The sequence below is a fragment of the Protomyctophum parallelum genome (assembly GCF_964188405.1).
Source record: "Protomyctophum parallelum genome assembly, chromosome: 9".
Taxonomy (NCBI): Eukaryota; Metazoa; Chordata; class Actinopteri; order Myctophiformes; family Myctophidae; genus Protomyctophum; species Protomyctophum parallelum.
In genome coordinates this window covers 13,759,777-13,782,276 of record NC_139706.1, presented here as the reverse complement: position 1 = coordinate 13,782,276, position 22,500 = coordinate 13,759,777, and the positions used below count along the sequence as shown (strand labels likewise).

The 22,500-nt window shown below is 43.7% G+C and overlaps 1 protein-coding gene across 1 annotated transcript in view; it reads left to right on the top strand.

Moving 5' to 3' along the window:
• The window catches only part of LOC310864906 (unconventional myosin-VIIa-like), a 74,111-nt gene that overhangs the window by 247 nt on the left and 51,364 nt on the right, over positions 1-22,500 (top strand). Inside the window, 13 exon segments of the mRNA XM_083773736.1 lie at positions 2,659-2,772; positions 5,863-6,015; positions 9,892-10,076; positions 11,943-12,064; positions 12,913-13,055; positions 13,765-13,878; positions 15,670-15,738; positions 16,200-16,284; positions 16,812-16,888; positions 20,150-20,269; positions 20,580-20,722; positions 21,039-21,249; positions 22,149-22,284. Coding sequence (XP_083629862.1) covers positions 2,659-2,772; positions 5,863-6,015; positions 9,892-10,076; positions 11,943-12,064; positions 12,913-13,055; positions 13,765-13,878; positions 15,670-15,738; positions 16,200-16,284; positions 16,812-16,888; positions 20,150-20,269; positions 20,580-20,722; positions 21,039-21,249; positions 22,149-22,284 — 1,672 coding nt within the window.

The window sequence follows — 22,500 nt, the reverse complement described above, 5'->3', positions numbered from 1 at the left end:
TGTGTGTGTGTGTGTGTGTGTGTGTGTTGCGTTGCGTGTGTTGCATGCGTCTATGTGTGTAATGAATCATGCATTGTAATTAGGGATTTCCCCGATACACTTGTTTTCGTTCCCGATCCGATACCAAAATTACTGTGTTAGGGCCGATTCATACTCCTATTTTACCGCTGTTTCGGCGCTGTAGTGCCAAAATGATTTCGGCTTGTCAGACATTTTCAGTAGCACCGAAGAGCCGACTTTAGGACGGTACCCGCCCCCCCGAACCTCAAATGACGTCAAATTGTAGGCTCTACAGCGCCGAACCCACTTTTATTCAGCTCTAAAATAGGAGTATGAATCGGCCCTTAGCCGATACCGATACCGAATACCGATACCATGTGTTGTGATCTCGTGTTGTGTTTAGAGCTATCTAGCTATATATCTCGTGTTGTGTTCATAGCTATCTAGCTATATATCTCGTGTTGTGTTTAGAGCTATCTAGCTATATATCTCGTGTTGTGTTTAGAGCTATCTAGCTATATATCTCGTGTTGTGTTTAGAGCTATCTAGCTATATATCTCGTGTTGTGTTCATAGCTATCTAGCTATATATCTCGTGTTGTGTTCATAGCTATCTAGCTATATATCTCGTGTTGTGTTCATAGCTATCTAGCTATATATCTCGTAGGGCTGTGAATCTTTGGGTGTCCCACGATTCGATTCCGATTCTTGGGGTCACGATTCGATAAAAAATCGATTCAACTCGATTCTCAATCCAAAAACGATTTTTTATTCAAAATGATTCTCGATTCAATACATAAGAGTTCATCACAATCTACTCCAGTCTTGAACTGAAGTGACTACAGTAACTTGAAAATGACTGAAGACATGATGTTTACTGTGATTAGGGTGAGCTTACATTTCATATCACAAACACCATGTGGTGAAAACTGTAACCAGAAAAAAACATTTTTTTCGATTTTTGGAAATTATGAATCGATTTTGAATGGTTCATAACACCCCTGTTGACACCCCTAATATCTCGTGTTGTGTTTATAGCTATCTAGCTATATATCTCGTGTTGTGTTTATAGCAGACTCAAACGCGCAGTTGCAGTTTGGGGCAACTCCAAAGCAAACTCCACATGTCCCAACATTGTATTTACCTGCCATAGTGTCAACCCCTTACCCCTGTGTCGGATCGGTGGTTAGACTGGCATATTCGCTGATACCGATAATTATGACCAAATAAGGGCCGATACCGATACTGTTCCGATACCGATACAGTATCGGGACATCTCTAATTATAATGTTGCTATCTGGTGTATAAAACGTCTTATCTCCATAAATCTTTTGGTGTTTATGTCACGGGCCAGGCCAGCCTGTGCACTACAGACACAATGGTTGAAAGAGTTTAAAATGTTTATTTGTATTCATTGATACTGAAGTTGCATTGGTACTGTATGTTTGTCACCTGCCTCTCCTCTGCATGTGCTGGCACTCCTCTCTAGATTGGAGGGTGCCAAATACTGTAGAGGAGGGGGGGGGAGGGGGTGACTGTTCCTTTGTGTATTATGTTTGGTCTTTATGTTAGGCCCTGTGAATGAATTGAAGGTTAAATAGCCTGTAACAGTCTCTCAAGATCTGTTGTGTTTTCTTAAAGTTTAGCCAGCAGGTGTATTTGTTTCCCATTTTTGAACGGTATTTTGGCCAGTATTTATAACTTTTTGTATTGTCACTGCACTTTGGAGGTAAATAAAATGCCTGAAATATACATATACAATATACTCCCTGGAACCTCCGTCCAACGGCCAGCATTATCACAGTTTATTTGTAAATTAATAGCATACATACTACGCATAAGCATCAAAAGTAAAGGATCCACAAGCCTGCGTCGCATTGTGAGCTTGTAGATCTGATACTTTTGAATTTGAATCCCGGAAATAAACAGTTTGGGACATAATGAGGTTTCCACCTGACAGAGACGATGATTGTACGTCTGAATAATGTCTGGTGTGTGTGTGTGTGTGTGTGTGTGTGTGTGTGTGTGTGTGTGTGTGTGTGTGTGTGTGTGTGTGTGTGTGAATCATAATTGCATGTCTGTTGTGAATCTGTGCATCATGTGTATACACAAAACTGAAGCAGACTTAATGTGCGTGCATGCGTGCGTGTGTGTGATGTTGCATCTAATTGAGGATAATTACACCTATAGGGAAGGATAGCAGTACAATTAAGCGTGTGTGTGAGAAAACATTTCCATCCAAGTTGTCTGTCTGTCTGTCTGTCTGTCTGTCTGTCTGTCTGTCTGTCTGTCTGTCTTCACCTCACCTGTCATCAGGTCAAAGGGAGAGAAGGTGATTGCCCCACCTCTTTACCCAACCTGTACATGTAGATTTAATGTGAGATGTTTGTTGTCACTGTTGTTATTGTGAATGAATGTATGGGACCCGAATGGAAACAAGACAGCAAAGTCTATCTTCGTTCCTTCTGGACCAATGCTGTGCTTCACTGCAACCTGTACTGTTTGCACACACACACACACACACACACACGCACGCACGCACGCACGCACGCACACGCACAGAGTCATAGATACCATTGTACCGTCTATACGTTTCTGACCTCAGATTTGCTTGTGGTGACTGAACTGAATATGATATTATTTGCTTCTGTGTTTCCAGGGAGACTATGTCTGGTTGGACCTGAAGACGGGCCGGGAGTTTGTGGTGCCGATCGGAGCAGTGGTCAAACTCTGTGACTCGGGACAGATCCAGGTGTTGGACGATGAGACCAATGTAAGTCCCAAAAACGCTCTTCACAGGTCTGGACCACGTCCGTCCGTCCGTCAGCCAGCCGGCCAGCCAGTCAGCCAGTCAGCCGGCTGAATCACTGTCACCGCTCATCGGTTAAGTGCTGCTGTCCGTGCCGCCCGGAGGGCAAAACATTTCTTCCGTTGAACACATTTTGTTTCGAAATCCATGTCGTACACACCGCATCTCCACTAGCTAAAAGTGCATGGGTTGAGCCCTGAGAATAGCAGATCTTACAAGCTCTCAACGCGTCGCAGCGGGACACGTTGAGAGCTTGTAGATCTGCTATTTTCGCATTTTTTGTCCAAAAGTGCCGTCTTTACGTGTCTGCCTCTCTACACTTTGTCCTCGTCTGCTGTGTTCGTCAGGGACATGCAGTGAGTGTCTCTGCACGTCCCTGACGAACACAGCAAACGAGGACAAAGTGTCAGTGAATGAAACCCAAGAGGAGGAGTAGTAGTAGTCGTGTACACATCCATGCATTAATTATGCCCCATGCAGTGACATCAACTGACAAACAACTTTGGGGAGTTTCAGACACACACACACACACACTGTCTGTCTGTGTCCCTAAATCGCCCGTGTCATCCTAGGTGAATCAATATATGGTTTAACCCCCAACAAATGGATACAAAGGTTTTTCCAATGGATTCTGGTACAGTATTGGGCATGCTAAATAACGTCTACCAAAGTCTACCAAAATCTACTCCCCAGAAAGCCGTCATTTTCAAGATTGCGTCCCAGATGGAGTTTAAAATGGCCATATCTCTAATGTTAAAACATTTGCAAAGTATTTTTCAACTTATTCTAGTACCTCTGGACATGCTTAAGAACATACTATTACATACACATTTTTAGTATGACTTTTAGTATGTTATTTAGCTTGCCCGATACTACCAGAATCCATTGAAAAACCGTTTTTATCAATTTTTGGGGGGTTAAGTTATATTTTTTCATAAATTGACTCACCTATCCAGTCTAGAACGGATGATGAAAAATGATTGCGAGCGTAGGTCGCAAGTTCACTATGAAAACCTGCAATTCCCATCAGTCGTGTCCCTCCTCCGTGTCACGCCACCATATATAGTCACGCCTCGTGACACGTCACGCGCCACCATATATGGCCGTCATATGAAGATCACAACACTGACCTCATCATACCCTGGATTAGCCATACATGGAGAAGACTGGATCATCACCTACATCTGCATATATGGAGTCGGCCCAGCAACTGACCTCAAACCTCAAACCCTTAGATCTCCATATATGGAGCTGACCTGTTCTGATGACATTCCAAATGTTGATCCTTCCCATCCTTACTTTTGACTGATACCTGTCCATTCAAATTATAGAAGGGCCCGCCCCAAAGTTATTAGTAGAGTTCTCAACAGGCCCAAATTTTTTGTCTCGCCAGTCGCTACGAGTTGGAATAAAATTTGGATATAGAGCGTTGCAATCCCCTTTCATGGCAACGACAGGCCCGGAAAATAATTCCCCAATTAAGCCTCGGACAAAGCCAACTCGGATGGTGACAACTCACGACAATAAACACAACGTTTTGGGGCCGAACTAATAGAAGAAAAACAACAAAAAAACGAATTATTTGTTCGGCCCAATTGACATGAGTTGTCACCATCCGAGTTGTCTTTGTCTGAGGCGTGAAGGTCTTTAAATAAATGATACTTTCTGACGCGTCTATGGGAACAATTAATTGGAAATTGGCTTCCGGCGCCGCTCGATATACTAAACAAACTAGTCCAAGAACTAGTTTTCTGATTCATACCTTAGAGTATATATTAATAGAGACGGCACCCGGGGGAAACCCTGGGGCGAAATGTACATAGTGGTCAAATTTGGTATTGCAGCTCGAGCCAGCGCTAGTCCGTTGACTATCATTGCGCACGTTATTGGGCAATGACACGTGAACGCTGTTTCATACGTGAACGCGTGCAATGATAGTCAACGGCCAGCGCGTTCACAATTTGGCCCATGCAGTCCATCCCATAATGCACCCTGTGCCTCATGCGCTTTTGAGCAACTTAATGCAAGTTAATGGGAGGAGAAAACCCGGTGCCTCTCTATTAATATAGCCTACTCTAAGATACGCCACATCAACACTTTCATTGTATATCTGCTACTGCTGCTATATTTGAATTGGAATCCTGAATATAGTTTATGGGCTCCAGCTTATGCCATGCTTTATCCTCAAGTAATAAACATTTTCCGTGAATTACGCATTCAGGAGCTTCCACTATGCGTAAACGTTATCTTGCGGCCACACAACCCACTATGCATTTTGCCGACTCCTATATTTGCGGGTGGAGGTGTGTCTGTAGGCGTGTTAATGCGCTTTCCCTATATTTGCTACCTTATGCACACAGGTTTAGGACAATGGAAAGTGCCATTCAAACCACCCATGCAAATTCTGTTTGATAAAAGAATGTGCTCCTTAATGCGCTCCTCTGAGACGGTAAGACCTGAGTTGCAGCTGCCTCGGAGTGAGTCATGTTGCACAACATTCACAGCTCAGAGGTCTCGTTCTGTCTTAGTTCTCCACAAATCTCTGTGATTGGAATTTTACTATAATCAGCAGTGTCAATTCCTTGTGCTTATTGTGTTTAATTGTCTAGTCAAATAAGTTATTAGATTTGCACGAGTGAGGCTGTGTTGGCGCTACTGGACACAAAACAACCCGGCTTCTGTATAAAATATAAACAGGCTATATTTCAAGGCAGCAACGTGTGTCGCTCTTCCATGGCCATGGGCCATAGTGTAAATCACTGGGCATAAGGTTAAATGGATAATGGATCTCTTAAAGGCAATGGCAGGTGGCACCCAAACCACACCTGTATGCATAATGTAAGGGGTAATGGAGATGTTTTAGGGACTTAGGCTGTGGCACAAGATAACAAATTTTACGGGGCCACAGCTCTCACACAATACTAAATCCCCAAATTAAGGAAAAGGGGCCCCTGCCGCAAGATGGAGCCATATCTACTGTATCTCCTCCTCCTCCTGCAGGAGCACTGGATCAGAATGATGTTAACCTGCTGTATGTTCTCCCCCTTCCTCCAGGAGCACTGGATCTCCCCCCAGAATGCCACCAACATCAAGCCCATGCACCCAACCTCCATCCACGGGGTGGAGGACATGATCCGCCTGGGAGACCTAAATGAAGCCGGGATCCTCCGCAACCTGCTCATCAGATACAGGGAGAAACTCATTTATGTAAGTACTGTGTGCATGTACTCATACATGTATGCAACCTGCAGACCACCGCAACTACAAGTGGAAAAACGTAGTCGACGAACATTTTCCGTCGTAGTATTAGTCAACGTCGTAGTATTAGTCGACGACAACAACACTGCTACAGACTAAAGGTTATTATTGCGTTGGATGAATCGGTGATATGACTCAAGTTTCATGGTACACTGGTACGTTGTTGCAAAGTGCTGGAAAACATGAGCTTGGAAAAAATTACAACATAAAAAAGTGTCACTCAGTTCTGCAGGTGAACTGCTGGGACATGACGTGTTTGTTTTGAGTGTCTCGTTCCTTCTCTATTCTTTCTATTCTTACTTTCTTTCTTTCTTTCTTTCTTTCTTTCTTTATCCCTTTGTCTCTCTCTATCTCGATCGGACTCTTTATTTTCCTCGCTTTCTGTCTCCTTTCTGTCTATTGTTGTATGTATCTCTGCCCCCCCCACTCTCTCTCTCTCTCTCTCTCTCTCTCTCTCTCTCCCCCCCTCTATCTCTCTCTCTCTCTTCCCCCCCCCTCTCTCTCTCTCTCTCTCTCTCTCTCCCCCCCTCTCTCTCTGAAGACTAACTGTGGTGGGAGGGTAAGTCTATTGTGTCAGATCAGGAGATGTTTGGCATGTGACTGCACCGGAGGAGAGCACACCTGCATGACAAGTGTTTCGTCACCTTCTTAAACTAAAGGCCATTTTTTGAGGTTTTTTCTTTTTTTTTCAAATTCGACACATGTTCCACACCTTCACAGGGAGTGCAGTGCTCGGTGTCGAGTCAGTCGGACCCACGGTTGTCCAGAACCGCCACAAAAGGCCTCTGCCCGGGATCTGGACAGGGCCCCTGCCCAGGCATGGAGCTGGCCTGTTCTGACATCACAACACTCCATATTTGGGCATGCCTGACACAGAACTCCATATAGGAATAAAGGGACACAGAGAGACATATACAGATATCTCCATATATGGGCATAAAAGGGACACAGACAGATGGGTGGAACGGGTACTCTGACACGGGTACAACGGGTATTGCATAGCCGGGCGGGGCATGGATCTCCAACTTACATCGTTACCGACTCGATGCTTGTTTCCCTATACGTCTTTAAAAAAAAACTTTTTAAAAAGGTTTAAGAAGGTGACGGTTTGACATGCTAAGCAGGGACAATCCATTCTTGTGTTTTAAAACCTTCAAAGATCGTCCATGCAGAGATTGATTGATTGATTGATTGATTGATTGATTGATTGATTGATTGATTGACGATTGATTAATGTCCATGAGCTTTATAGCAGTGGTTCCCAAACTGTGGTCCGGGACCCCCAGGGGTCCTTGAGGGAGTTCCAGGGGGTCCCCAGCTAAATGATAGTTGGGAACCAAATGGACCCTTATTGGTCTGTAACTCTGAGAGTGTACAAATGGTACCAAACGGACACTAACTGGTCCGTTTGGTTCCATTTGTACAAATGGGTGTCCGCGGTCTAATTAGTGTCAATTTGGGGGTCCTTGACATGAAAAAGTTTGGGAACCACACATAGCCCAGGGCTGTGTGTGTTGGTAACCAGGCTCCTTGCTCACTATGTGCATGGTGCTCCACTTCCATCATGGCCGTCCGTCCTCCCGTGTCCAGACACTGATACCATTGTCATTGTCACGCTGCGCCATCTGAGCTATAAGGGAGCCCTCCGCCTCCGTCCACTCCTTCTACTGCCCCTCCTCCACCCCCTCCACACACCCCTCCTCCACCCCCTCCACACACCCCTCCTCCACCCCCTCCACACACCCCTCCTCCAACTCCCGCTTGAAACGAACTAACTAACCACATGAGACACGTACAGCACACATGATGGCATCCATGGCTTCTTAAATGCCTGCTGTTTCCAACAAAAGCAATTGGGGAGTCGCATGAATGTCAAAGTGAACTGTAAAAATCAATGTTAATGTAACTCTGAGAGTGCACCAAATGGACCCGCTATTGGTTCCATTTATAGAATCTCAGAGTTAGAGACCCATAAGGGTCCATTTTGTTCCAAACTATCATTTAGCTGGGGACCCCCTGGAACTCCCTCAAGGCCCCCTATAAGGGTCCCCCGGGCCCCTCTTTGGGGACCACTGATCTAAATGACATAAGTTGAGCCTTTGCATACGCCTCTGAGGTCACCGAGGCTATAGTTCAAGTGCTACAGCAAGAGCTATGCGGGCTAAGATGGAGTCTGAAGAGGTATACCAAAATGCAGATTTCTGCGTTTTTTCACAAACAATTAATTGTATGTATCCTTTTAGAGAGAGTTGTCTCAGGGGCTCAGAAAAGAGTAGCCTATATATAATTATAACGATAATGAATTTATATTTATATAGCACATTTCAAGACATATATAAGTCACAAAGTGCTTTACATAGCAGGGTAAAGAACAACAACAACAACAACGTAGTCGCAGCTACAACAAGATATCATTGAATAACAGCAAGCACAAAATGAAAGCACGCACATATAATCAAAAAATGTAATAAGGTATGCAAGAGGAAATTTAGAGAAAGCCTTAACGTAAAGGTGTTTTTTTTTTAGAAATGTAAAACATGAAACATTAAATTAATAGGTAGGGCGTTCCATAGTTTGGGAGCCCGAATAGAGGGTATGCATGTGACATCATCATCATCATACCTGGAAGCAGTGGAAGGTATGCAGGAACGCCTACTGAGTGGCAAAACAACTATACTTTCTGGCCTTGACAGCCCCATACATCCAAACATTGCATTAAATTACTTAAAACAACATTAAATTAACTTTGTCACTCACTTTGCCACTCGATCTGCCATTCACTGTATGCATGTGGGGTGCAGTACTTAGTTTAGACTAAGGCCTGACTCACACCTTCGCAACAGACTGATGTATGCTTGTTGTATGAGATGTATAGCTGATGCAAGCTTGCAATGCATTTCCAATGGGAGTCACATGGTTTGACACAACATTTGTGTTGTATGAGGGGGTGGGGGGCAGTCGAAACACAGCGGAAAGCCATACAACACAAATGTTGTGTCAAACCATGTGACTTCCATTGGAATTCCATTGGGGCAAGATGTATCACACCCTTTGTATACATCTAGCATGCATCAATGTTGTATGCTAGATCGAAAGGTGTGAGTCGGGCCTATACGTATGCACCTCACTCCGTCATCTCCTTCGTCTCTGATGAAAACAATGCATGCCACATTGACATTGGTATATGTTCCATTTATTTTTATCACTTTTTAATCACTTATTATTGCTTTTGAAATGAATGCCCGATGCACGTTGCGTTTGCACACGGTTGATTGGATATTCAGAGCACATTGGGATCTTTGTGACAGCTGCTGAAAGTCGGCATGCCATTAATAACCTACTGTATATGCAGGCAAAATGTACAACATTTAATACTGATTTTAAGTACTGCAGCATGTAACAGGTCAAACTAGTTTTTTTGTTCATGATTCTGAATCCATTGCAAGCATTATAGATTTGCACAAAAAACACTCCTTGGGCTAAAAAAGAAAACGGCCATATAGCCGTCATCACAAACGTGATGAGATCATCACATTTGGAAAAGTGGCCTAGGGTATAGGTACCCTCACAAAAAACATGCAGTAATCCTGGTTTCTAAAACTACCTCCCCCTGGCCAGCCGGGGCGCCTGATGGAGGGGAAAGGAACTGGTCGCCGGTCGGCAGAGGAAGTGTAGCGCCCAGGATTACATGAGATAATTGACACTGGGTGGAAAAAATGGGTTACAAAATTGTGGGATAAAAATGATATACAGTATATACTGCTTTTTCCCCCTAACTAGTGTCTGTATTCCCATTTCTCCGGGGCCTTTCCTCCACGCTCTCAGACGTACACGGGTTCGATCCTGGTGGCGGTGAACCCGTACCAGCTGCTGCCCATCTACCAGGCGGACCAGATCCGCCTGTACACCAACAAGAAGATCGGCGAGATGCCGCCGCACATCTTCGCCATCGCCGACAACTGCTACTTCAACATGCAGCGGAACAACCGCGACCAGTGCTGCATCATCAGGTACAGCTGGGGGTGGTGTTGTTTTGGTCGACTGAAACTAAGACGAGAGATGTCCGTCGACTATACCTTTTTCCACTGAGGAAAACTACATGGAAACTAAATGGAAACTGAGCTATGATGACTAAAACTAAGACTAAATATATCGGCAATTTTGTTGACGAATATAAACTAGACTAAAATGTTAGGAAGGGAATAGTGGACAAGAGTATATAGTACATCCAGTATAATTCATTCTACACTTGGTTGCATGCTGAAAATAGCAGATCTACAAGCTTGTAAGTGTAATAACAGTCATTACAACGGCATCAAGGCCTGCCAAAATTTACACTAAAACATTCCAGGTGACTAAAATGTGACTAAAACTAAATTAAAACTATTCTAAGAGACGACTAAAACTAAAATAGAAATTGGCTGCCAAAAACAACACTGGTATAGGGGTGACATATATGACCAGATTTGACTGAGAGTCTGCCATTGCGCAACCTCCAGCTTTTCACCAGAGGAGAAAACTAGTTTTCTTTTTATCCAAAATGAGTAAATAGCACAGGCAGACTTTTCACATACTAGAGCATGTCTGAAATAAGTGTCAGAGCTGAAATCAACATGTAAATATGAAATAAATGCTTATACTGTACATGTAACATGCTGTTTCTCTGCAAGGCATTACTCTATAAGCCATATCTCCAAAACTGGTGGATCAAACTTAACAACCAATGTGTCAGTTTGAAGCTATGATTCCCTGCTTTCATATGAAAAAACGGAATTTCAAAGAAATCCAATTGCAGCCCCTCAGTCAATTTTGGCCACAAACTGCAGTGAGTGTAGCAGTGTTGATTTTGACAGCAACATTTGATTTTAGTTTTAGTCATAGTCTCTTGAATAGTTTTAATTTAGGTAAATTAGTCATATTTTAGTCACCTGGAATGTCTTAGTGTTAGTCTAGATTTAGTCGACTACTGTAAATATCATAAGATTTCAGTCGACTAAATCTACAGTTGATTTAATCCATCTTTAACAGTTGTATACATAACTGTTGCAACATTACACTCGACGGTCATGCGTTACTGTCATTAACGCACGTCTGCGCTGCCTACGGAACTGGCCTACCTGCTTGCTCAGCTGCAGCGATGCAGGCATGCCATTAATGACGGTAAAGCACACCACCCTGTCGTGTAATATTGTTTAAATTTGAGCTACTTTGGCATGAAAATAGTACGTTAAACACGGCTGTTAAAGATGGAGTGCCACGAGGAAGAACTTTTCCCAAAAAGTGTACAGTATTTGTTAAAATCATGCTTTTATGTGGACACGCCCACCAGTTCATTAAGTATGCCTGGTTTGCCTGGTGGGTGGTGATGGGTGGTGATCCACCTGAACTGAAGCCGCACCCACAGCTGTAGTTGTATGATAAAGGGGGAGGGGTTAGGGGAGGGGCTGATAATGTGATGTCACTATATTACTGTTTATTTCATTGGCACGTTTGACTGTGTCAAGGGTTCAGCCTCCAGGAAGAAACCCTAAATACAAAGTGAATACACCATTGCACGACTCCAGGGTGTCTAATGAAGTACAGTCACCTCATAGACACTTGAAAAACTGGAAAAAATACAAACATTGTGGCACTCCTCCTCTTTAATACCAATTAAGATAATTTGTGTTCCATTCTGGTCAAACAGAGTCAGGGTTTATTGATTGATAAACACATACCGGTACTTCATATTTAAAACTTTTGACTTTTAACTAATGAATGTGTGTGTGTGTGTGTGTGTGTGTGTGTGTGTGTGTGTGTGTGTGTGTGTGTGTGTGTGTGTGTGTGCGCGCATGTGTGTGCGTGTGCGCGTGTGCGTGTGTGCGTGTGTGTTTCAGTGGGGAGTCGGGGGCAGGGAAGACGGAGAGCACCAAGTTAATTCTTCAGTTCCTGGCGGCCATCAGCGGTCAACACTCCTGGATAGAACAGCAGGTCCTGGAGGCTAACCCTATTCTAGAAGGTACGCACGCACGCACGCACGCACGCACGCACGCACGCACGCGACGTGACGCACGCACGCAACGCATCGCATCGCAACGCATGCACGCAACGCATGCACGCATGCACACATGTGTGTCCCTTCGCTAAGCCCCACGCATCTTCACTTCAATTTTGAAGTTTCAGTCTGAAACGGAATTAAGCCTGTATGTTTCTGAACCAATCAGAGCGGCCCATCCCTTCAGGCTATGGGACGTTAGCAGAGCTATACTGTTTGTTGACAGGTGAGAGACAGACGCCTGAAATATTATTTCAGTGTACTGAACACTGTGTGGATGTCATCTTGAATGAGTAGTTCTGTAAACCAGTGGTCCCCAAACTTTGTCATGTCAAGGACCCCCAAATTGACACTAATTAGCCACGTGGACCCCCCATTTGAAGAGATATGCCAGGACCCCCCCCCCCCCCCATAAGAGAAGTTTTTACGGCTCTCGCAGTGATTCTCGACCTGTTTCATTTCAAGGACCCCCCCCACTTTGACGTGCATTAGTCTACAGACCCCCCCATTTAATGGCATTACTATCTCTGAGACCCCGATTTATATTGTAAAATCAATGTTAATTTAATACACAAAATTAAATGTGTACAAAGAGTGTACAAATGGAACCAAATTGACCAACATTGACCATGCATGCACACACACGCACACGCACGCACACGCACACACACACACACACACACACACACACACACACACACACACACACACACACACACACACACTGTACACACACACACAGATACAAAGGGAACGTGCGCCATAATAACAATAGACTGCCGTGTTGTTTTGTTTTCGTTGCCGTTTCGCAGCCTTTGGCAACGCGAAGACGATCCGCAACGACAACTCGTCTCGCTTCGGGAAGTACATCGACATCCACTTCAACAAGAGAGGAGCCATCGAGGGAGCCAAGATAGAGCAGTACCTGCTGGAGAAGAGCAGGGTCTGTCGACAGGTACTGTACGCCCTCGTTTACACATGTTCAATCCTCTATTCCTTTACACTCCCATGGGGCCATAGAGTCTGTCGACAGGTAAGCATGTTCAATCCTCTATTCCTTTACACTCCCATGGGGCCATAGAGTCTGTCGACAGGTAAGCATGTTCAATCCTCTATTCCTTTACACTCCCATGGGGCCATAGAGTCTGTCGACAGGTAAGCATGTTCAATCCTCTATTCCTTTACACTCCCATGGGGCCATAGAGTCTGTCGACAGGTAAGCATGTTCAATCCTCTATTCCTTTACACTCCCATGGGGCCATAGAGTCTGTCGACAGGTAAGCATGTTCAATCCTCTATTCCTTTACACTCCCATGGGGCCATAGAGTCTGTCGACAGGTATACGCCCGGGTTTACGCATGCTCAACCCTCTATTCCTTTAACCCATTTTGACCTGAGGACGATTCTACAAATCCTGACAGTTTTCTGAAAAACCCATGTTTCTATGTCAGTCAAAGACAAAACATATATGTATTTGGCCGCCGACCCCCATCTGAAAATATGCCCCAGAAGCAAAGATTTGAGTAAAAAATGTCCGATCTGAAAGAATATGTATTCGAAATGTGCGCCACATTTTCACAATTTTTCAAAAATAGTAGATCCACCTGTAAAAAAAATAAAAAAAATAAACTTTCCCAAACCCCTCCTCTCTGGTTCTTGTCCAGGCTAAGGACGAGAGAAACTACCACATCTTCTACTGCATGCTGAACGGAATGACAGCCGACCAGAAGAAGAAGCTGAGTCTGGGCAGCGCTACAGACTACACCTACTTAACTATAGTGAGTACAGACTACACCTACTTAACTATAGTGAGTACAGACTACACCTACTTAACTATAGTGAGTACTACAGACTACACCTACTTAACTATAGTGGTACTACAGACTACACCTACTTAACTATAGTGAGTACTACAGACTACACCTACTTAACTATAGTGAGTACAGACTACACCTACTTAACTATAGTGAGTACTACAGACTACACCTACTTAACTATAGTGGTACTACAGACTACACCTACTTAACTATAGTGAGTACTACAGACTACACCTACTTAACTATAGTGAGTACTACAGACTACACCTACTTAACTATAGTGAGTACTACAGACTACACCTACTTAACTATAGTGAGTACTACAGACTACACCTACTTAACTATAGTGAGTACTACAGACTACACCTACTTAACTATAGTGAGTACTACAGACTACACCTACTTAACTATAGTGAGTACTACAGACTACACCTACTTAACTATAGTGAGTACTACAGACTACACCTACTTAACTATAGTGAGTACAGACTACACCTACTTAACTATAGTGAGTACAGACTACACCTACTTAACTATAGTGAGTACAGACTACACCTACTTAACTATAGTGAGTACAGACTACACCTACTTAACTATAGTGAGTACAGACTACACCTACTTAACTATAGTGAGTACTACAGACTACACCTACTTAACCATAGTGAGTACAGACTACACCTACTTACCTATAGTGAGTACTACAGACTACACCTACTTAACTATAGTGAGTACTACAGACTACACCTTTAACTATAGTGAGTACTACAGACTACACCTACTTAACTATAGTGAGTACTACAGACTACACCTACTTAACTATAGTGAGTACTACAGACTACACCTACTTAACTATAGTGAGTACAGACTACACCTACTTAACTATAGTGAGTACTACAGACTACACCTACTTAACTATAGTGAGTACTACAGACTACACCTACTTAACTATAGTGAGTACAGACTACACCTACTTAACTATAGTGAGTACAGACTACACCTACTTAACTATAGTGAGTACAGACTACACATACTTAACTATAGTGAGTACAGACTACACATACTTAACTATAGTGAGTACTACAGACTACACCTACTTAACCATAGTGAGTACAGACTACACCTACTTAACTATAGTGAGTACTACAGACTACACCTACTTAACTATAGTGAGTACTACAGACTACACCTACTTAACTATAGTGAGTACTACAGACTACACCTTTAACTATAGTGAGTACTACAGACTACACCTACTTAACTATAGTGAGTACTACAGACTACACCTACTTAACTATAGTGAGTACTACAGACTACACCTACTTAACTATAGTGAGTACTACAGACTACACCTACTTAACTATAGTGAGTACTACAGACTACACCTACTTAACTATAGTGAGTACTACAGACTACACCTACTCAACTATAGTGAGTACTACAGACTACACCTACTTAACTATAGTGAGTACTACAGACTACACCTACTTAACTATAGTGAGTACTACAGACTACACCTACTTAACTATAGTGAGTACTACAGACTACACCTACTTAACTATAGTGAGTACTACAGACTACACCATAACTATAGTGAGTACTACAGACTACACCTACTTAACTGTGTGTGTGTGTGTGTGTGTGTGTGTGTGTGTGTGTGTGTGTGTGTGTGTGTGTGTGTGTGTGTGTGTGTGTGTGTGTGTGTGTGTGTGTGCGCGCGCGCACGTGTGCGTGTGCGTGCGTGCGTCTCACCAGGGGAACTGCACAACGTGTGATGGTCGTGATGACTTGAAGGAGTATTCTAACATCCGCTCTGCCATGAAGGTATACTGGCATGAACCTTGACTCACTTAAAGATGGAGTGCCATGATTTGTGTCCACCCTAAAACTATTATATATTTGTTAAAATGTAGTTTTTATGTGGACACACCCACCAGTTAGTGATCCACTTGAACTGAAGCCGCACCCACGGCTGCAGTTGTATGATAAAGGGGGAGGGGTTAGGGGAGAGGATGATAGTGTGATGTCACTATATCACAGTTTTTCTTGTTTGACTGTCGAGGTTTCAGCCTCCAGGAAGAAACCCTAAATACATAGGGAACACATCATTGCACACAACCACACCAAGGGGTCTAATGAAGTATACTGTCACCTCATAGACACACGAAAAGCTGGCAAAAAATACAAAAAATCACGGCACTCTTTCTCACACACATCTTTTAAAGCGTTACATGGTCAATATGTGAATGTATGGACTGTATATATCTGCGTTGTACATTTCGTAGGTGCTGATGTTCACAGACACGGAGAACGGGGAGATATCCAAACTACTGGCGGCCATATTGCATATGGGGAACTTCCGATATGAAGGTAAAGCACACATCTATATATCAGGGCCCACCCAAACGTGCGTCCTGCCCACCCAATCAAAAGTTATGGCGAATATTTATTTTCTCTAGCCAATATAACAAAATGCCACAAAATATCTGTACCGTTAATTATTTCTGATTGGGTGCCTGGGCTGCATGTTTAGATGAATGTAGAGTAGACCGTTTGTCATTAGTGCTGTTAACTGACAGTTCTGCTGAATGAAGGATTGAAGGCAGCTGTGTTACTGTTGGTCAACAAAGGAGAAGATAGATAGATAGATAGATAGATAGATAGATAGATAGATAGATAGATAGATAGATAGATAGATAGATAGATAGATAGATAGATAGATAGATAGATAGATAGATAGATAGATAGATAGATAGATAGCGTAGTCTTCTATGCATGATGGGGGTTTACGGGTATATTTGGTGTCTATATATATATATAATTCTACTGTATATTACACATGGAACCTATATCTACCGTATATGTATAATTAGCATCATTGACCTCTGACCCCACAGCTCGTACCTACGACAACCTAGACGCCTGTGAGGTGGTCCGCAGCCCCCACCTCATTACTGCCTCTACACTGCTGGAGGTGACACGCACGCACGCACGCACGCACGCACGCACGCACGCACGCACGCATGCACGCACGCACACACACACACACACACACACACACACACACACACACACTCACACACACACTTGTCTCTGTGTGCTGCTACCATACACTGACTATAGTTTCGCGTAGCCAGACTACCGGTACTATTCCACAATCTCCGAATGCTAGTAGGTCGACCAATGATCCATTGGTTGGTGGTTTGAATCCCGGCTCCTCCTGTCCACATGTCGAAGTGTCCTTGGGCAAGACACTGAACCCTCCAATGAGTCGGTCGGTGTGAGCTCGCCACCATTGGTATGTGGGAAGTGAGGACGCTGCCGTCGACTGTTCATTATTCATTATTATACCATTTAAAAGGTCTTTAGAGATTATTTGTTTTATTTCCTTTTCTGCTAAGCAACATGCTATATATGCTTAGATATACTGTATTCACTTCTGCTTTATATTTGACTCATGATCAGAGCTTCCGTTGCTCCAGACTAGTATGACGGAAGCATTTGGAAATTGTGAGAGGCAATAGTCGGGCAACGCGAGACTACACACTGACTGACATTGTGTATAACTATATATTTTTGTAAACAAATGCTCTACATACTGCATCTGAGCACACAAGTAGTGAAACTAGCAGATAAAATATTTATAAAAAAGGAACAGATTTAGACATAAGAAGTAGGGATGGAGCTTGAAAAAATGGGATAACAATCTTATTGAGTAGCTTTGAGCTTATCAAGCCTGTCAGCGAGCATAGCGGCCCATGATGTCATGTTTAAACAATCAAGACAAGAGGCAATCAAGAAATAAATCGACTAACATGTCGGTCTAAAAGTGTATTGATACCTGCCAACCAGCGCTGTCTGGGTAAACAGAATTACACTTTTAAAGTGACTGTACTGTACACATATTAACCAGTTAACAGTTTCTTTAATATTATTTTATTGGTAAAAATGTCAATTGCAAAAAAGTTCTGTATTTGAAGGCCCTAGCAAAATATTCTGGTTCTTTTCAGAGTTTATTGTCTTTCCACAAAATAATATAAATAGTGGGCTCGATAAGAACCCGGCTCGATAAGCCTGATCGATAAGGTGCTCGTTATCAATACAGATTAACAAGCGCCATCCCTAGACAGAAGGTAACAATGTACTTTATTGCATGTCAAGGTCAAGGACCTCTAAATGGATATTTATTTGGCCGCGGACCCCCATCTGAAAATGTTCTGTGCCAGGGAGGCCCATGTTGACCATTTATGTTTAAAAAAATCACACCCGTGTGAAGTGAGGGGCGCTCGTATCATCATACATCATCTCATTCCGGCCAATCATAATTTGCGTCCTCACTTTTGTCTTCAATGTTTGTGTTTACACACAATTACACAATTTATGTTTGCACAAACACTCAAAACTTTGGCCATTCATTGTCAATGACATTCAATGTTTGTGTCAGGACAATGTTTGTGTTTACACACACCCTCAAAGATGGACATAGGAGGGGCTAGCGCCCCTCAAAAAATCCCAAATGATGTTATTATTTTATTATTTTTCCACAATGTTAAAAAATAGCAGATAATAAGCTCACAGCACGGCACACAGTAACAAGCTGTGAGCTTGTATATCTGCTATTCTTTAATAACCAACATTTAAATGGATGAAGTAATTAAAAATTAATGATTGTGGATGCTGGGGTTCCCCTGGTACCCCCCCCCCCCCCCCATTCCCCTCAAGGACCAAGGGTCTGTTAATATAGCATTTAGGGCTCCATTTGTGTTCATACTAAAACCCTTATCCCTAAACCACTTTTGCGTTTGAAAATAATTTTTGAATAGGCCTAGTTCAACTATCTAGATATACATCGACACATTGTGAGCTTGTAGGCTATTTTTACTATTCGAAATGTTTTTCAAAATAGTAAAAATAAGTAGTGGCATGGACGAAAATAGAACCCTAACTAGAAAAAGTGCCCTTCTGGGCACAGGTCTCCACCAGGATAGGAATATAGGACATTGGAGCTTGCCTTCATCTGGTGGTTGGATAAAAGGGCAACAAAAGTAAATTATCCACAGATCCGTGCAGTTAGAGGTAAAAACACTTTTCGGCCAGTTATAGCGCCACCTTGAGGCTGAGTTGAAATTGTTCATGTGGCATTTCGTCCTCGGCCTAGTGGGAATGTGTGTGCACAATTTCACGGAAATCACGCGATGTGTTCATGATTTGCAGCATTTTGTTTGAAACTGAGCACTCCTGTGAACTTTGGAAGCCAATCTTAACCAATCAGGATGGAGTCTCAGAAATCTGAAAGACCGGTTTCGTTGAATGGCTCTAGAGAGACTGTGTACCAATTTGCGCGATGTTTGGACAAAATCTGTAGGTGTACTGTGCAAAAACTTGTTTTGCACAAAGCGGCCTCCTGGTGGCGCTATAACAGGCCGTTCTGGAAAGTTTGGGGCAGAGGTTCATCGTTGGCATCCAGGGAGTGTGTGTGTGCAAAATTTGGCATCGACCGGGTTAACGGTGGCCGAGATTAGCTGCTCACGGACACACACACGGACACACGGACGGACGGACGGACGGAGTGCAAAACATACTCTCCCCCCATGCCTTCGGCCTGGTGGAGACAAATATCATGCTCCCATTGCTCTGTAACCTTCTGAACCAACATACTGAGACATGCTGAGAACAGAGCGGACAGTGACATCTGGTGGCCAACGAAGGAACAACACTCTGAAACAACTATACCAGGGGTACACTGAAACTATTCAATTAGAAATTGTAAAACACAGATTGGTTACGTAACCAACAACAGCCAATTAGCTACTACAAACATTATGCAAAGCTCGGCCAATCACAGCGGAAGTTAGGTAGGTTACTCCGGAAGAATAATAAAGTGTGACAATAACTATGGTGTGGTTAGAAATGCTGAAGGTCCACAGATACATTTTTGAGGGGCGCCCCTACATTCAGCTGCAGTGTAGATCTTTGTCCTAACACAAACATTAAATGCCATTGGCAATGAATTCACGTCATATGTAGACGAGCACATTGGCTATATTTTCATCCTATACGTGCAGTTAATTCCCATTGACGTACATGATGATGTATACCACGATAGGAGCGCCCCTCACTTCACACGGGTGTGATTTTACTATAGGGTCAAACCCAGCGTATATACACATTTTGAACATTGACAAATAAATATATACCCCTCCGTGTGCGTGTGTGTGTGTGTGTGTGTTTTAAGGTGGACATGAAGGATCTGATGAACTGTCTGACCAGTAGGACTCTGATCACCAGAGGGGAGACGGTCTCCACCCCTCTGAGCATGGAGCAGGCTCTGGATGTACGGGACGCCTTCGTTAAGGTACGCACACGCACACACATGGTCGCACGCACACACACACACACACACACACACACACACACACGCGCACATGCACACGCACACGCACACACACACACGCACGGTCGCACACACAGGAGATTGGTTCTGGCACTCCCTCAGTTTTCATTATACATTTCGCTCACCCCAGAGTTGTGGGTGACCAATCAGAGCCCAACTATAATTTAGTATATGGAATGCATTTTCATTTCTTTGCTCTATTGTGTTTGTGTATGTTGCGTGCACATGCGCGCGCGCGCGTGTGTGTGTGTGCATGTGTGTGCGTGTGCAGGGTATTTACGGGCGTCTGTTCGTGTGGATCGTGGAGAAGATCAACGCGGCCATCTACAAGCCTCCGTCCATGGCGCCCAAATCCACGCGGCGGTCCATCGGACTGCTGGACATCTTTGGGTTCGAGAACTTCACCGTCAACAGGTATGTTGCACACGATACCGTACACACACACACACACACACGCATGTGCACGCACGCATGCACCGAGTGCCACGCTATGAGCTTGAATCTTTGAATATATATTCTTTCGTTTTTAACTCATATCCTTGCTTTTGAACAACATATTTTCAGACGGGGGGTCGGCGGTCAATTAGATATTATCTTTGGGGTCCTTAGTTTGAGAATCACTGATATAGAACCATATGGTTTTTCAGAAAAAGTCATGATTTAGAAGCCATTTACGTTCCTGTAATTCTCTCATCGTTTGTTTTTCTTTTCGTGTCCTCGTTCCCTGCAGTTTCGAGCAGCTGTGCATCAACTTTGCCAACGAGAACCTGCAGCAGTTCTTCGTGCGCCACGTGTTCAAGCTGGAGCAGGAGGAGTACAACCTGGAGCACATCAACTGGCAGCACATCGAGTTCACCGACAACCAGGACGCGCTCGACATGATCGCCATCAAGCCCATGAACATCATCTCCCTGATCGACGAGGAGAGCAAGTTCCCCAAGGTACATACACCGTTACGATCTGCAATGTATCTAGGCATTCATCCATTTTAGACCTGAGGACCATTCTACAAATGCCTTCTAAATCCTGACAGTTAAAAGTACAAATATTTAGGACGACCATTGAGCCGATTCTACTCTATGACTCCGAGACATGGACACTTTCAAAGAAACTAGAGAAATGGTTGGATGGCACTTACACCCGCCTTCTAATGAGAGTGCAGAATCTGTTTTGGAAGAGCCACCCATCGACTAATCTAATATACGGCAACCTTCCCCGTGTTTCTTCACTAGTCCGATCCAGAAGAACACAGTTTGCCGGCCACTGCTAACAGAGCTGACAATGAGATTATATTTTCCCTTCTTCTCTGGAGTCCTGCCTCAAAGCAGACCAGAGGTATAGAAAACTGTCGTTCCCTGATGTCATCGCTAGGGAGTCGGGACACAGACATCAGTAAGGAGGAACTGGGGATGGCAATGAAGGACCGGGAAGTCTGGCGTGATATTGTGAAATCCACGATCTCGACCGCGGTCGAAAAATGATGATGATGATGAGCTTGTAGATCTGCTATTTTTCAACAACTAAAAACCAAAATGGGTTAATCCAGAGCAATTTACAGTAAGCAAGAACAACGCATGGTGATACATCAGATACATAGAAATAGTCATCATGGATCATAAGCAGGATAAGAACCTAACATCCGTCTAAAACAGTAGAATATCTGTACAATGAAACTATTACAATATAGAATGCTATGTCTACTTAATATGCTATGTAAGTTACATAATTATAGGCTCTCTGTCTCTCTCTCTCTCTCTCTCTCTCTCTCTCTCTCTCTCTCTCTCTCTCTCTCTCTCTCCCTCTCCCCCTGTGTGTCTCTCTGTGTCTCTCGTCCTTTCAGGGGACAGACACCACCATGTTGAACAAGCTGAACTCTCAACATAAGCTCCACACCAACTACATCCCTCCCAAGAACAGCTACGAGACACAGTTTGGAATACAGCACTTCGCCGGCGTCGTTTACTACGAGACTAAAGGTGTGTGTGCGTGTGCGTGTGTGTGTTTGTGTGTGTAAATAAATGCACCACGTCTCTGTGTGCGGGCGTGTGTGCGTGTGTGTACGGTTGTAATGCACGTAACTCGAGAACCGTTTCACCCACCGACTTCAAATTCGACACACGCATTCCACACCCCCACAGGGAGTGCAGTGCCCGGTATCGAGTCGCTCGGAACCCACACTTCTCCAGAACCAC